Below are 12,778 nucleotides of genomic sequence, written 5' to 3'. Positions count from 1 at the left end.
GGGGCGGGGGGGACTCACTCAGGGAGGAGGGCAGGGCAATACCTCAGCCCCAGCCAGGGGGGCTGCCTTCAAGGTGAAGGCGGCCTCACATCTGTCCTCCTCCTATCAGAGGACATCCCGACGCCCCGGGACATACACGAGTGTCCTCGGAGTTGCACAGATGCTGGGCATCCAAGAGAGGGTCTGTGTGGGAAGCGGAGCCTGGCGGCAGGTGCACCACGACGCTGGTGGGGGCGGTTAGTGACTAGTTCACAGGAGGAGCCGAAAGCCCAGTGAGACCAGGTGATGGCTCACAGCACACCACCTGCTTCATCCAAAGATGACTGGGCATCCAACTGCGCGGACCCCCCACGTCCAAGTCAGCTACTCGGACCACCCGTCACCTTACTGCCCGACCCCTCCCCGGGCACTCCAGCCAAGACTGGCCTCCAGGGATTAAAGGCTGCACCTTCTGATTCACCTGGGAGTGGGGCAGGGTCCCCCCGCGGGCGGCGCCTCCCTTCAAGGGTTCATACCTGATGTTGACAAGCGTGGAGCTCACATTCCGGATCTTCATTGGGATCGCAGACCCTGTCCCCAAGAAGACCACTTCTGGGTACTGGCTGCTGGTTGCTATGGAAAAACACATCGTGAGCCAGCCCTGAGGTTAAGTACAGATCCCCAGGAGGGGGTGATGTTCAGACCAGAAGGGGCGGAAAGCACAGCAATTCCACAGGCCCAAGTCTCTTGGTGGTGAAAGTTGCTCAGTCCATGGAACTCTCCAGACCAGAATACTGGAGTGGGTAGCCTTTCCCTTCTCCAGGAGATCTCCCCAACCCAATAATCAAACCCAGGCCCAGGTCTCCCGCATTGCAGGTGGATTCTTTACCAGCTGAGCCACAAGGGAAGCCCAAGAATACTGGAGTGAGTAGCCTATCCCTTCTCCACCGGGTCTTCCTGACCCAGGAATCGAACCAGGGTCTCCAGCATTGCAGGCAGATTCTTTACCAACTGAGCTTTCAGGGGAGCCCCCAAGTCTCCTACGAGATGATATAACAGGGGGCCCCTCTCCGTGCTGTCAATCATCTCAGACCTCCAGGCTAAGCCCACCTGGCACAGGTCCCGCCCTGCTGGGAGGGGCTCAGGGGGGTTCACTCTCTGGGAGGAAGAGGCACAGCCTCCTGGATTCTGAAGCATGGGGCCCCACAAGCCTTGCCCAGCCAGACAGGCCGCATGTGCACACACACGAGCAACAATACAAATGGGGCTTTAACGTGCGAACCTGAAATCTACCCCGGCAAGCGCAGCCAGGGAGGCATAGTCCTGAAACTCCAGCCTGGCTCTGACTGGCTTGAACCTGACCCCGCCTTCTGGTCCAGCCTCCTTTCTCCACTTCAGTTGTGAGCTGAGACCACCACCACTGGGGAAGCCAACCACTACAGAGAGGCCACGGAGTTCCCCAAACTGTCTTCCCATTGGGGCAGGGGAAGCCCGACGCGGTGAGTGGCGGGGCCAGAGTCCTCCCGTGGACCCTTAGAGCAAAGCTGGGACCAGACCCCAGGTTCTGCCCAGAACCTCACCCGAGGTCCCAGACCCTCATGCTCGGCTTGCGTGGGCCTCATCACCTAACCTCCGACCTGACTGGTCTGGGTGGGGGCAGGCACTGGTAGTAAACAGACCAGAAGGCCCTGGGGTTAGACAGTGTCAGGCTGACCCTGCGCTCTGTGCTGCACGAATGCCCTCAGGAGGGCAAGCCCGGGAGGGGCTGGTCCCTGGTCTGCCTCACCCTCTGGGCTGTCCTGGGCTGTCTTCCTATACTCCTGCACGCTCTCCTGGAAGTTGGGGAGCTCCAGGGCCTCGGCGATGAACTCCTCAGGGTCACAGGTCAGGACGGCATCCCTGCAAGAAGGTGGTAGAATCGGGACAGAAGGGCGCCGTGGCCGTGAATGAGACCTGATGTCAGCACCGACCCTGGGGACTGTCTGCAGGTGCTTCCACCTCTCAGTCACGCCCTGGCAGACCCTCCCCAGCCCAGCGGGTCTCACACCTCTGGTCCTCAGAACCTCGCAGCTCAAAGCGGGCCGGGCTGGCCCTGGCAGCACTGATAGTGGGCAGGGGCCTCCCTGACCTCTACTCACTAGACCCCAGTCGTGCCGGGCATCCCCCTGGGGGAGGGGAGGAGGGCTCTTAAAGGGCCCCAACTATTCAACACAGTGGTGCCCAGGGTCCAGCCACCTTTCCAAACGTGGTCCCCTTGGACCACACTGGTGTGCACAGGACACTTCAAATTTTTAAACACTGAAGACAGAGGGCAGTAAGCACCTCTCACGTGACTGGCTGCAGGGTGAGCCGGGTTCACCAGGTGCCTCAGGCAGGGCCGGCCTCTGACCCAGTACCCCTCCCCCACCCCCACTTAAGAATCTTCCAAGGAAACCCTGTTCCACCCAAGGATTTTTATGGAAGGCACTTGTTTCGTTAACATAGCAGGAGGACTGCAGGGCCTCCAATGAACAAGCACCCCCACCTGGAAACCTGGCAACAACCTTGTTCTGCAAAAAAGCCCGACAGTGTATCAGGCCCTAAACCCACAGTATAAACATACCTCTTAACACGCCCCCACACCCCGGGTCAGAAATCACAAACTGGTAACAGGCAGTCTTTCAGGGTGACCGGATGGCGGGTGACTGACTTTCCTGCTCGGAGGCAGAGGCCACGTGGCTGCAGACCTGAGACACTGACCACCGCCCCCACACCCCCGAGACCACACTGACCTCTGCCACTCCCGCCGGGGCCGGAGCTGGTACTTAAGGAGACACTGGCCTCGGACCGTGGGCACACCCTGGGTAGCACTGCCTTCCTGCAAGAGATGGAGCTGTGACCCATGGGGGGACAACAGGGCCAGAGAGAAGTCACTACCTGAGGGCGGGGGCCAGCAAGTGGAGGTGGGGGGCTGCTACCTGAGGGCGGGGGCCGGCGAGCGGGGGGAAGATGCCGGGGTGGATGAGGCCGAGCTGGGTCTGGATCTTGTGGCTGCGCAGGTTGTGGACTGACTCGCAGGTCTCGTTCAGAACCAGGTGTTCAGTGTTGGGCCCGAACCTAAGACAGATGGACACACGGTCGTCATGGTGTCTTTCTGGGGGCACTCCAGCCCATGGGGTGGTCATGTACTGGGAGCGCTCAAGAGGGTGAGTGACCTGTCCAGAGGTCACCCCGAGTGGCCAGACACAGCCCAGCTCCTCCTCAGAGCCCAGTTCAAAGCCTTTGGGAAACCAGGAAGAGTTCTGGGGCTGGGGACTCGGGAACACGAGGGAGCACGGGGATGAGGGGAGGAAAGGAAGATGGTGATGGACGCCAACACTCAGACCCCAAGGGGCAGAGGAACAGGGGCTCCAGCAAGAGAGGAGTCACCACACGCCCCAGTCCAACCCCAGCCAAGTCCCTCCACCCAGCCCTCAGGCGGGCGGTGGGGAAGAGCAGGAAGATGCCCAACGTGGATAGAGCTTCTAAAGCAAGGCTGCTACTTTATCCTCCACGTGTCTTATTTAGGAAACACACACGTGATCATCAACACAGGCAGGGTTTGTTCCGAGGTGAGGGTGTGGAGGGTGCAGGCAGGAAGCCAGCCCCAGGCCAGCAGACGTGTGCCCGCAGCGCCCCCTCGCAGGGACTGTCTTCACAGCACAGACGCCCCCAGCCTCCAGGGAGGGCAGAAACCTGGGGGCCCTCATACCTCTCCATCCACTGCTGGTATCTGCTGTCCAGGAGCACGTGCTCCGGGGCCATGTGGACCACCAGGGCCACGGGGGCGTCGGCCTTCCCTTGGTAACTGGGAGGAAGCAAGTGGGAGCTCTGCTAGGTCAAGTGAGGCAGAGTGCAGACCTCAGACTGGGCAGCAGGAGCCCAGACCTGCTCTCCCAACCACTGTCGGTTCTCACCTCCCTCCAGGAGGGCCCTCCTCACCTCCTGAAGGTGGTGTTCTCACACAGCGGCTGGATGAACCCTTCGTCTGGACATTCTACTACGATGAAGGTGATCCCGGGGTCCGGAGGGGTGCAGATCTCTTCAGGCAGAATCTGTGAAGTCCCCGGGGTCACCATGTGCTCCCAGGGCAGGCCCCCAAGTCCCCAGTGTTAGCCCCCTCAGGGAGCGCCCACACCTCCGGCCCTCTCTCCATGGACACCAGCCGGGGCCGGCCGGCCGGAGAGGGCATTTCACACTCGGCTCTTGGCAGAGTCTCGTCCTTACATCCTCCCACCCTGGTGAGGATGTCACTCCTTGGGGCCACACGCCTGAAGTCCACCCTGAGGGGGTCTCCCCTGAACCCAGGGACAGGGACAGCCCTCATCCTATCAGGAAGACCCCCAAATCCTAAAGGGAAACCCCCAGAAACGCCCCCATGCGGCCAGCACTGATGTGCAGGACAAGCCTAGACAAGCTCAGCTCAGTGATGAAACCCAAGCTGCTCACTCCCCTGTAAGTGGGGCCCAAACCAGACAGTGACTGTCCGGCGTCCAGGCCCGGCTTGTGCCTGCCAGGACCGCACCCACCTCTCTCCCTTCGTAGGTGACGCTCTTCCCGTCCTTGACGGCAGCAATGATGGGGGCGATGGCGGCTGTTCCGCTGAAATGACAGGCGAGGCCTCGGTCAGGGCGGGGCCCCGGGGGCGCCCTGTGCCCAGCAAGGCCCCCCCAGACACCCCGCCACTCACACTGGGAGACCCAGCTCCTTCGCTTTGAGCACCAAGAAGTTTCCCTTCTTCACGTGGAGCTGTGAGGAAGAGGACAGCATGTGAGGCCAGGGTCTGACGGAGAAGCTCGGTTTCCACCAGCAGTTTCACAACTGGTTTAGCACTGGAAACCGAATGCTTTAAAACTGAGCTGCTTACTTCCCCAACCTTGTTACCTCCTTGTCCATTTAATAAAATGCCCTCTATTCCCATCCCAAGTAAGAAGCGTCCTCCAAGCATCTGGAGGAGAGATGCTCGCTTTGTTATCCTGCGCTGGTCAAGTGACGGCCAACGGAGCGTCACCAGAACAGAGTCCAGCAGAAACAGTCACGGATCCACCGTGTGACATGGCACTCCGGGGACAGGGAAACTGTGGGTGGTTTCTCTTGTTGACTTTTCACATATGTGGCAAAACTGTGCTGCTGCTTTTATACCGAGAGAAGTTAAAATAAAAAATTCCCAGTGTTCTCTTATTATGTTAAAACGGAAAAAAATCCTATCACAAAACCTCATAATCATCATTCTGTACTTAAAAACTTGCACAACTAGAGGGGCCTCTGCTCGCAACCAGAGGAGCTCCCGTTCACAAGCAGAGAGGAGCCCCTGCTCACAACTAGAGAAAGCCCATGCAGCAGTGAAGACCCGGCACCGCCAGAAATAAACAAACGTAATAAGGGCTTCCCTGGTAGCTCAGAGGTTAAAGCATCTGCCTGCAATGCAGGAGACCTGGGTTCGATCCCTGGGTTGGGAATACTCCCCTGGAGAAGGAAATGGCAACCCACTCCAGTATTCTTGCCTGGAGAATCCCACGGACGGAGGAGCCTGGTGGGCTACAGGCCACTGGGTCGCAAAGAGTCAGACACGACTGAGTGACTTCACTTTCACTTTCTTTCAATAATGATTAAAAAAAAAAATCTCTTACCAAGGTGGGTATAGAGAGAACGTATCTCCAGATAAAAAAAGCTATTAATTGAGCCCAGAAATAAATCCACACACCTACAGTCAACTGATCTTCAACAAAAGGGGCAAGAATATATTAACACAATAGGGAAAAAGACTTTCTTCAGCCAGTGATGCTGGGAAAGTTGGACAGATCCATTTAAGTCAGCGAAGTTAGAACACTCCCTCACACCATACACAGAAATAAAGTGGCTCAAAGACTTAAATATAAGACATGACACCATAAAACTCCTACAAGAGAACACAGGCAAACGTTCTGACATAAATCATACCAATGTGTTTTTAGGTCAGTCTCCCAAAGTAACAGAAGTAAAAATAAACAAATGGGACCTAATCAAATTCACAGCTTTAGCAAAGGAAACCATACACAAAATGAAAAGCCAACCTACACGGTGGTAGAAATATTTGCAAATGATGCAACTAAAAGGGGTTAATTTCCAAAATATACAAACAGCTCATAAACTCAACAACAACAAAAAAAGCAACCTAACGGAACAACGGGCAGACCAAAATAGACATTTCTCCAAATAAGATATATATGGACAGCCAATAGCTATTCACGTGAAAAGATGCTCAACATTGCTAATGCAATGGGAAATGCAAATCAAAACTCCAATGAAGTGCCACCTCACACCAGTCAGAATGGTCATCGTTAAAAAGTCTACAAAACAATAAATGCTGGAGAGGATGTGGAGAAAAGGGAACCCTCCTACACTGTTGGTGAAAATGTAAGTTAGTGTAGCCACTGTGAAAAACAGTATTAAGGTTCCTCAGAAAAGTAAAAACACAATTACCATACAATCCAGCAATCCCACTCCTGGCTATATCTCAGGAGAAAACCGTAATTTAAAAAGATATACGCACCCTAATGTGCACTGCAATACTGGTTACAACAGCCAGGACATAGAAGCAACCCAAACATCCATTGATGGACGAATGGATAAAAAAGATGTGGTATATAAATATATATATGTATATACATAATAGAATATTACTCAACCATAAAAAAATTAAATGCCATTTGCAGCCCCATAGACGGGCCTACAGATTATCATATTAAGTGAAGTCAGAAAAAGACAAATACCATATGCTATCACTTATTCGTCCAATCTAAAACAGGATACAAATGAACCTATCTAAGAAAAAGAAAGAGAAAGACTGGTCACTAAGCGGGAAGTCCGGGGTGGGGGAGGGGAGGGGAGGATTGGGAGCTTGGGATTAGCAAATGCAAACTATTACATATAGAATGGGTATAAGCTCCTACCGTATAGCACAAGAAAATATCCTGTGATAAACCGTAATGGAAAAGAATATTTTTGAAAAGAGTATACATACACACGGGTATAACTGAATCACTTTGCTGTACAGCAGTAGTTAACACTGTAAATCAACTCTATTTCCATTGACTTCAGAAACTTAACCTTTCGCTATTTCTGAAGTTCAAGAGTGAGGCTCACAGTCAACTATGAAACATGTCTCCAAAGACTGACTCTGGTTGGAAGACAATCTGGACACATACACGAGCACAGGTGGTTTACTGGGAACCAGGGTGTGTTTTCTCTGATCACAGAGAAAGCTGCTACCCTCAGATCACCAGACACATGCTCACCTTACAGACGAAAGCCACCACCAAGGAGGTGTCCCTGCCACGCGCTTTCCAGCCGACACCTGAGAAGAGACAGTCCGACCGTGACCAGGCGAACGGCAAGGCTCCCAGGTGTCACAGATCAGTGGTCATCTGACACCTAATCTGGAGTCACACAAATTTAAACGGAAGGAACTTTGGATACAAACACACTTGTTTTTCCCTCAAGCAGAACTTTCTTTTTTTTCTAACTCATGTTGAGATTCGAGTAAACAAAAATGCAAAAACTCAAACCAGAAAAGAGCAAGTGAAGGGTTTTAAAATGTTTTATGTTTTACCTAGAAGTGGAGATGAGAGAAAAAAATAAGCTGTAATGTGCTTTATCAATAACTCTGTGAGAAATAACATAAAAGTTGAAAGGCCTACAAAAATGTCAGTCCTCACTCATGCCATCCAAGAAGGACAGTTCACAGGGCTGGGGCCCCTCGGTCCTCAGAGCAGAGGCGGGAACTTATCAAGCTTGCCCATCCCTGGACCACAGTGTCCTCAAGCAGCCCAATTCCTCTGGTAGGTCTCATTCTGGAATTCTGATCCCGTTTCCCAGTGGGCTGTCATTCTGGAAGAGGAGGCACAAAGCCACTCTTTGACTGCTTTGTCAGCTTGGCTGTTAGGTCCTGCATTCACAAAAATTAACTGGCATCACTGCTGCCTCAATGAGACACAAACAGTTCATCGAGCCTTCTCCATCTGCTGACACCAACAACGTGAGAGCAGTGTTCCTGTGTGTGTGGTTTTGCCAACACGACAGGTGCACACGCAAATACTGATTTGCTACACGTGAAATGGGAATTCAAAAAAATCCAAAGACTCGGTAACGAATTGTACAGACTTAATGATCTGTACTGTATAACGAAATAAACAACATAATTTTGTACTAGAAAATGGGAAACACAAAAGCCTCTGTATGAATCATTTGCCAGGCCCTGTTCTCCTCTGGATAAACTGGACCCAAAGCTTGGGCCCCCAACCCCCTGCTACAAACTGGCCCTTAAGGCTCCGTGCAGCCACCTTTATGACAGCCTTCTCAGCTGCCCGCAGGTGTCCTAATGTGACAAGGAAAAGTGTTCTGCACAGAGAACTTCCTTAGGACAAAAACTTGAATGGAGAGCAGAAGGAAGCAATGGACTAACAGACCCCATGTCCACCCCAGCCCCCTCGACAGCACATTGCTGACCGAGCACCATTACCGTCCGGGCGCTGCTCCCCATCAGCTGATTCCGCGAGTGGAGGCGGCTGTGGACTCAGCCGCTCTGGACTCTGCACAGGCGGCTGCTGACCGCTCGTCTGCTCACCTGGTCGGTAGGGGAGATGAGCAGATGACAGAGCCCTTGGGCGAGCTCACAGCCAGTTGCCCACTACACTGGCCTGTCCTCCACTGGCTACCAGCAGTTTCTCCCATCCCCCCGCCTTCCTCAACTAGGACCCACCTCCTCCCGCTCCAAGAAAATGTGGCTTTCTAAATGTTTGCCTGTGCAGCTCAGCTTGCAGGATCTTAGTTCCCTGACCAGGATCGAACCTGGGCCCTGGCGGTGAAAGCATGGAGCCCTAACCAATAGACCGCCAGGGGTCCCCCCCATGTGGCTTGGTACTCACAGTGGATGGGGATCTGGAACACTGTCATGGTCTCATCCTTGTATTCTGGTGCTGAGTGGGGCCGCACGGCTGTGGGGAAAAGACCACAGGATAGTGACCGGGGCAGCAAACACAGGCATGAGAATCACCTTGAGATCACCACCCATGAGCAACCGAAGTGCTTTGGATTTTTGCATTAATCTGCATTAAACCAAGAATTTCTAAGTAAATGAAAATATTTAGGGAGGCAGCAAAAATACATCTTCAGCCATTAACGTTTAACACAGCCACGTGAGAAGACGTAAGAGGATCACTGGTGATGAACCGCCAAAAGAAAATGAAGCCGATGGTTTAGTGTAAGAGACCCAGGTTGACACTCAGCACTGCCAGGCCAGGGAACCTATGCTCTCAACTCTGAGAGCCAAGACACGTTCTGAAATAAAACACCAGCGTTCTTCTACAGAAGACCCAACCGGAGATGCCCCTGGCCCGGCCGGTACCTCGGTCAGGCCTCTTCCCATCAACTGGCCACGTGCTCCCAGAAAAACTGCTCCCAGCCCCTCTCTCTGTGAGGGATCCAAGGCCACTCAATGGTGCCACCCACCTACAGGGCCAGGAAGGAGCCTCAGGGCCCCAAGGGAGACCCCATCCTGCACACACCCCATTGCTGGCAGCTTTTGACTCACTCCTGCCTTCCCGCCGTTGTTTAAGGGGATGAGGTAGGGGCAGAGAAAGTGCAGTCAGCAATAGGTTCAAAGTTCATCTCACATGGATGAAGCATTTAAGTTTTAACGTTTACTTTGGTCAGCTTTTATGTATTCTGATTTGAGAGAAGGGGGCATATGAGTAGTTATCAAGGACTTACCCAGGTCTATTCCTTTCAGTGGGCCAGAAAATATTTTGATAGCTTCCAGATACTTCTCCTAAGAAAGAAAAACGAGGAGGACGAAACACATGTTCAAGGGTCAATACATGAGAGACACTGGAGGCAGCAACATAAAACATACTTCAGAGAGCACTTTCAACTTTCTTACTGAGTGTCCACCACAGGTAAGATGCCTGGGGGTCAGCAATGAGAAGACGGGGTACCTGCGCTCACAGAACTTAGAAACCAGGGGAAGAGACAGAAATCATAAAAACAACAGCAAGCAGCTGTGGGGCTGAGTGTCCTGCACAGGAACAACACAGGAGACTGGGGGCCAAGCAGTCTGCAGAGTCACCGGCGGCGGGGGGGCCTCCCAGGCCAAAGCCCTGGAGCCGAGCCCGGAAGTTTGGGAGGACACAGGAGGGAGAAAATTATCTTGGCCTGAGACAGGTGGGGGCTTTGTGAAGCGCTCAGAGCTGGCCCCACAGCCTCGCCGTGTGGCCGGGCATAGATGCAGGGCAGGTGAGGGCTGGGGCCAGCAGGACCTGGGGGCCACGTGACGGTATCTGGACTCTGTTTACAGAGACCTGTGAAGGGTTTTAGGACGAGGTGACCCGCCTTCCATTCCACTTGAGGGATCCCTGTGGCCACGGGGCTGGACAGTCACGCGGGTGGAGGAATGGATGTGGGAAGTGATGGCAGACCATGGTGGGACAGAGCTAACGAGGAGGACAGAGGGACGGCTGCGAGGTGTTATTCTGGAGACACATGTCACAGGCAGGGCTGGTGTCTGGCTGCCTTTTCCTCTAGGACCTGGGACGTGAAGTGAACTCTTACACCAATAATGTGTTTATAACCTCTCAACATGTTGTAAGCTGGCTTGGAAGGTACAACAGAGATGTCTGAAATTTAATAAATAAGAATAGAAGTTGTTCATGTTGAGGTTTGACAGAAAACAACAAAATTCTGTAAAGCAATTATCCTTCAACTAAAAAATAAATAAATTTTAAACAAAAAAGAATAAAAGCTGATATCTTGTGTCTACATGGTGTGAAACAAAGTGACCCAGTGCTCTGTTACCTTGTTTAATTCGTAACACCTGCGACCCTTTCACAGCTACAGACACTGAGGCTCCAGGAGGGAATGTGACCTGAGCCCAGTCAGAGTCAATAAGGCTTGGACTCAAGTTATCTTTAGCTTGAAACGCAAAGTGTTTCCACTGCTCTGAGATTTCTCTGGAGGGCAGAGGGCCGATGTGCAAAACTGGAAATTCCTGTGCAAGTTAAAATGGAAGGCTCAGCTTTGAGACTCACCAGTTGTGGAGGTCCAGAAAGCACACACTTTGGAACTCCGGTTTCCTTTAAAGTGAGGATCATTCCTAAAAAAAAACCAGAATGAATAAACTCAGATCTCTCATACCCCTGACTCGCAGTCACCGCCAGGAGGCGCACTCCTTACTTAACCGGCTGCTTTTCCTACTTGCTCTAATTGCAGAGTTAACAGGGAACACACGCAGAGCAGACTTGGGGCTGGCTAGAGGTTCAAGGGACACTTACTCAGGACTTGATATTAGAATGTGGCACCTCGGGGGCAAAAACCCACCGAGTCAAAGGATGGCACCAATTCTGCACCCTGGGCACGTCCTCACCTCATCTGAGTCTCACTCCTGGGGGATGAGATGGGTCCGGCCTTTACTCCTGCCTACCTGCTCCACAATGTTACAGAATGTGGCAGCAAAACAATCTCGATCTTTCTAATTGATGGGCAGAAACAAGGGGGTAATTGGGATACCGGGCTTTCCTGGTGGCTCAGTGGTAAAGAATCCGCCTGCCAATGTTGGAGACTTGGGTTTGATCCCTCGGTGGGGATGATCCCTTGGGGAAGGAAATGGCAACTCACTCCAGTATTCTTGCCTGGAAAACTCCACAGACAGAGGAGCCTGGTGGGCTATAATAGCCCATGGGGTCACAAAAGTGTCAGACACTTCTTAGTGACTAAACGGCAACAAATCTGGATACTGGGTCTCTGTGTGTAGCTGATAGTCCCAATGGCAGACATAATGAGTTGGCCAAAGAGTCTGTTAAGCAAAGACCCAAACCATCTTCTTGGCCAACCTAATATTTACTGTGATCTGCATTTACTGTGACCACACACTCCAGTTGGTCCCGCACCTCCAGTCCAGCAACTCAATAAATGAGGTGGGTGATTAACACCTAAAGGCAGCCTCCACATTAACACCTCTTCTGAGCCACACTTTTTGATGCTTCCTGCAGTAGCTGATGGGGCAGGCATAAAAAGAATTCCAGCTCCCCTGGACGTCGGGTGATGGGCAAAAAAAAAAAAAAGCGGGGGTGAGGGCGGTGGAGAAGGCAGGTTAAAATCCCAGAGACCTCCCTCCAGCCTCTGACCTGGACAAGAATGGACTCACCGCACAACCCGCCAACATTAGACCAGTGCATTCGGGTCAGGAATATGTTGTCCAAACGGGACACCTTCAGCCTAAGAAAGAGAAAGCGCTGCAGCAGGACACAACACACTGGCCAGGGACCCTCTCTTCTGCTGACCCCCGTGTCAAAGCCGCACAGTCATCCCCGCCCCGCAGGAAGAGGGCTGGCTCACTTGTGCTCCTGCATGAGTCGCTGGACGCCTTCCCCGCAGTTGAAGAGATACCTAGAAGACGAACATCGCACCAGAGAGTCAGAGTCTGTAAAGCTTCTGCCATCGATCGGGTGCTCTGTTGTACACCGTTGAGGGGAGAAAAAAAAAACCCTGAAAACCCATGTGGTGCTACCGGCCGAGTGTCTGCTGTTAGGACGCTAGGTTTTGAACCCTCCTCGGCAGACGCGAGGAGGGGGCTGGGGTGGGCCGGTGCTGGGGTCCTCTTCCATCACCTCCTCCGCACATCTGCCCACTTCACACACGCCCCAGCCATGAGGCGCACGCGAGAGGGCTCTGCCTAAGGGTCAGGGGCGCCTCCCGGAGCCGCACGGACGGGGCAGTACGGGGTGCGGGCTCTCGCATCCACACTGAC

General features: G+C 53.0%; 1 protein-coding gene across 1 annotated transcript in view; it reads right to left on the bottom strand.

Moving 5' to 3' along the window:
- Positions 1–12,778, bottom strand: part of ELAC2 (elaC ribonuclease Z 2) — a 35,482-nt gene that overhangs the window by 3,390 nt on the left and 19,314 nt on the right. Inside the window, exons 2-16 of the mRNA XM_010843184.1 lie at positions 12,367–12,481; positions 12,176–12,246; positions 11,061–11,125; positions 9,748–9,805; positions 8,904–8,972; positions 8,498–8,602; positions 7,275–7,333; positions 4,688–4,746; positions 4,527–4,599; positions 3,940–4,052; positions 3,710–3,805; positions 2,937–3,075; positions 2,751–2,836; positions 1,766–1,878; positions 516–612 (exon numbers count right to left, since the gene is read on the bottom strand). Of these exons, the coding sequence (XP_010841486.1) occupies positions 516–612; positions 1,766–1,878; positions 2,751–2,836; positions 2,937–3,075; positions 3,710–3,805; positions 3,940–4,052; positions 4,527–4,599; positions 4,688–4,746; positions 7,275–7,333; positions 8,498–8,602; positions 8,904–8,972; positions 9,748–9,805; positions 11,061–11,125; positions 12,176–12,246; positions 12,367–12,481 (1,318 nt within the window). The remainder of the gene's footprint in view (positions 1–515; positions 613–1,765; positions 1,879–2,750; positions 2,837–2,936; positions 3,076–3,709; positions 3,806–3,939; positions 4,053–4,526; positions 4,600–4,687; positions 4,747–7,274; positions 7,334–8,497; positions 8,603–8,903; positions 8,973–9,747; positions 9,806–11,060; positions 11,126–12,175; positions 12,247–12,366; positions 12,482–12,778) is intronic.

The sequence above is a fragment of the Bison bison genome, unplaced genomic scaffold, assembly GCF_000754665.1.
Source record: "Bison bison bison isolate TAMUID 2011002044 unplaced genomic scaffold, Bison_UMD1.0 scf7180017864180, whole genome shotgun sequence".
In the NCBI taxonomy this organism is placed as follows: domain Eukaryota; kingdom Metazoa; phylum Chordata; class Mammalia; order Artiodactyla; family Bovidae; genus Bison; species Bison bison.
The sequence above is the reverse complement of the archived record's forward strand: the minus strand, read 5'-3'. Positions and strand labels throughout refer to the sequence as shown.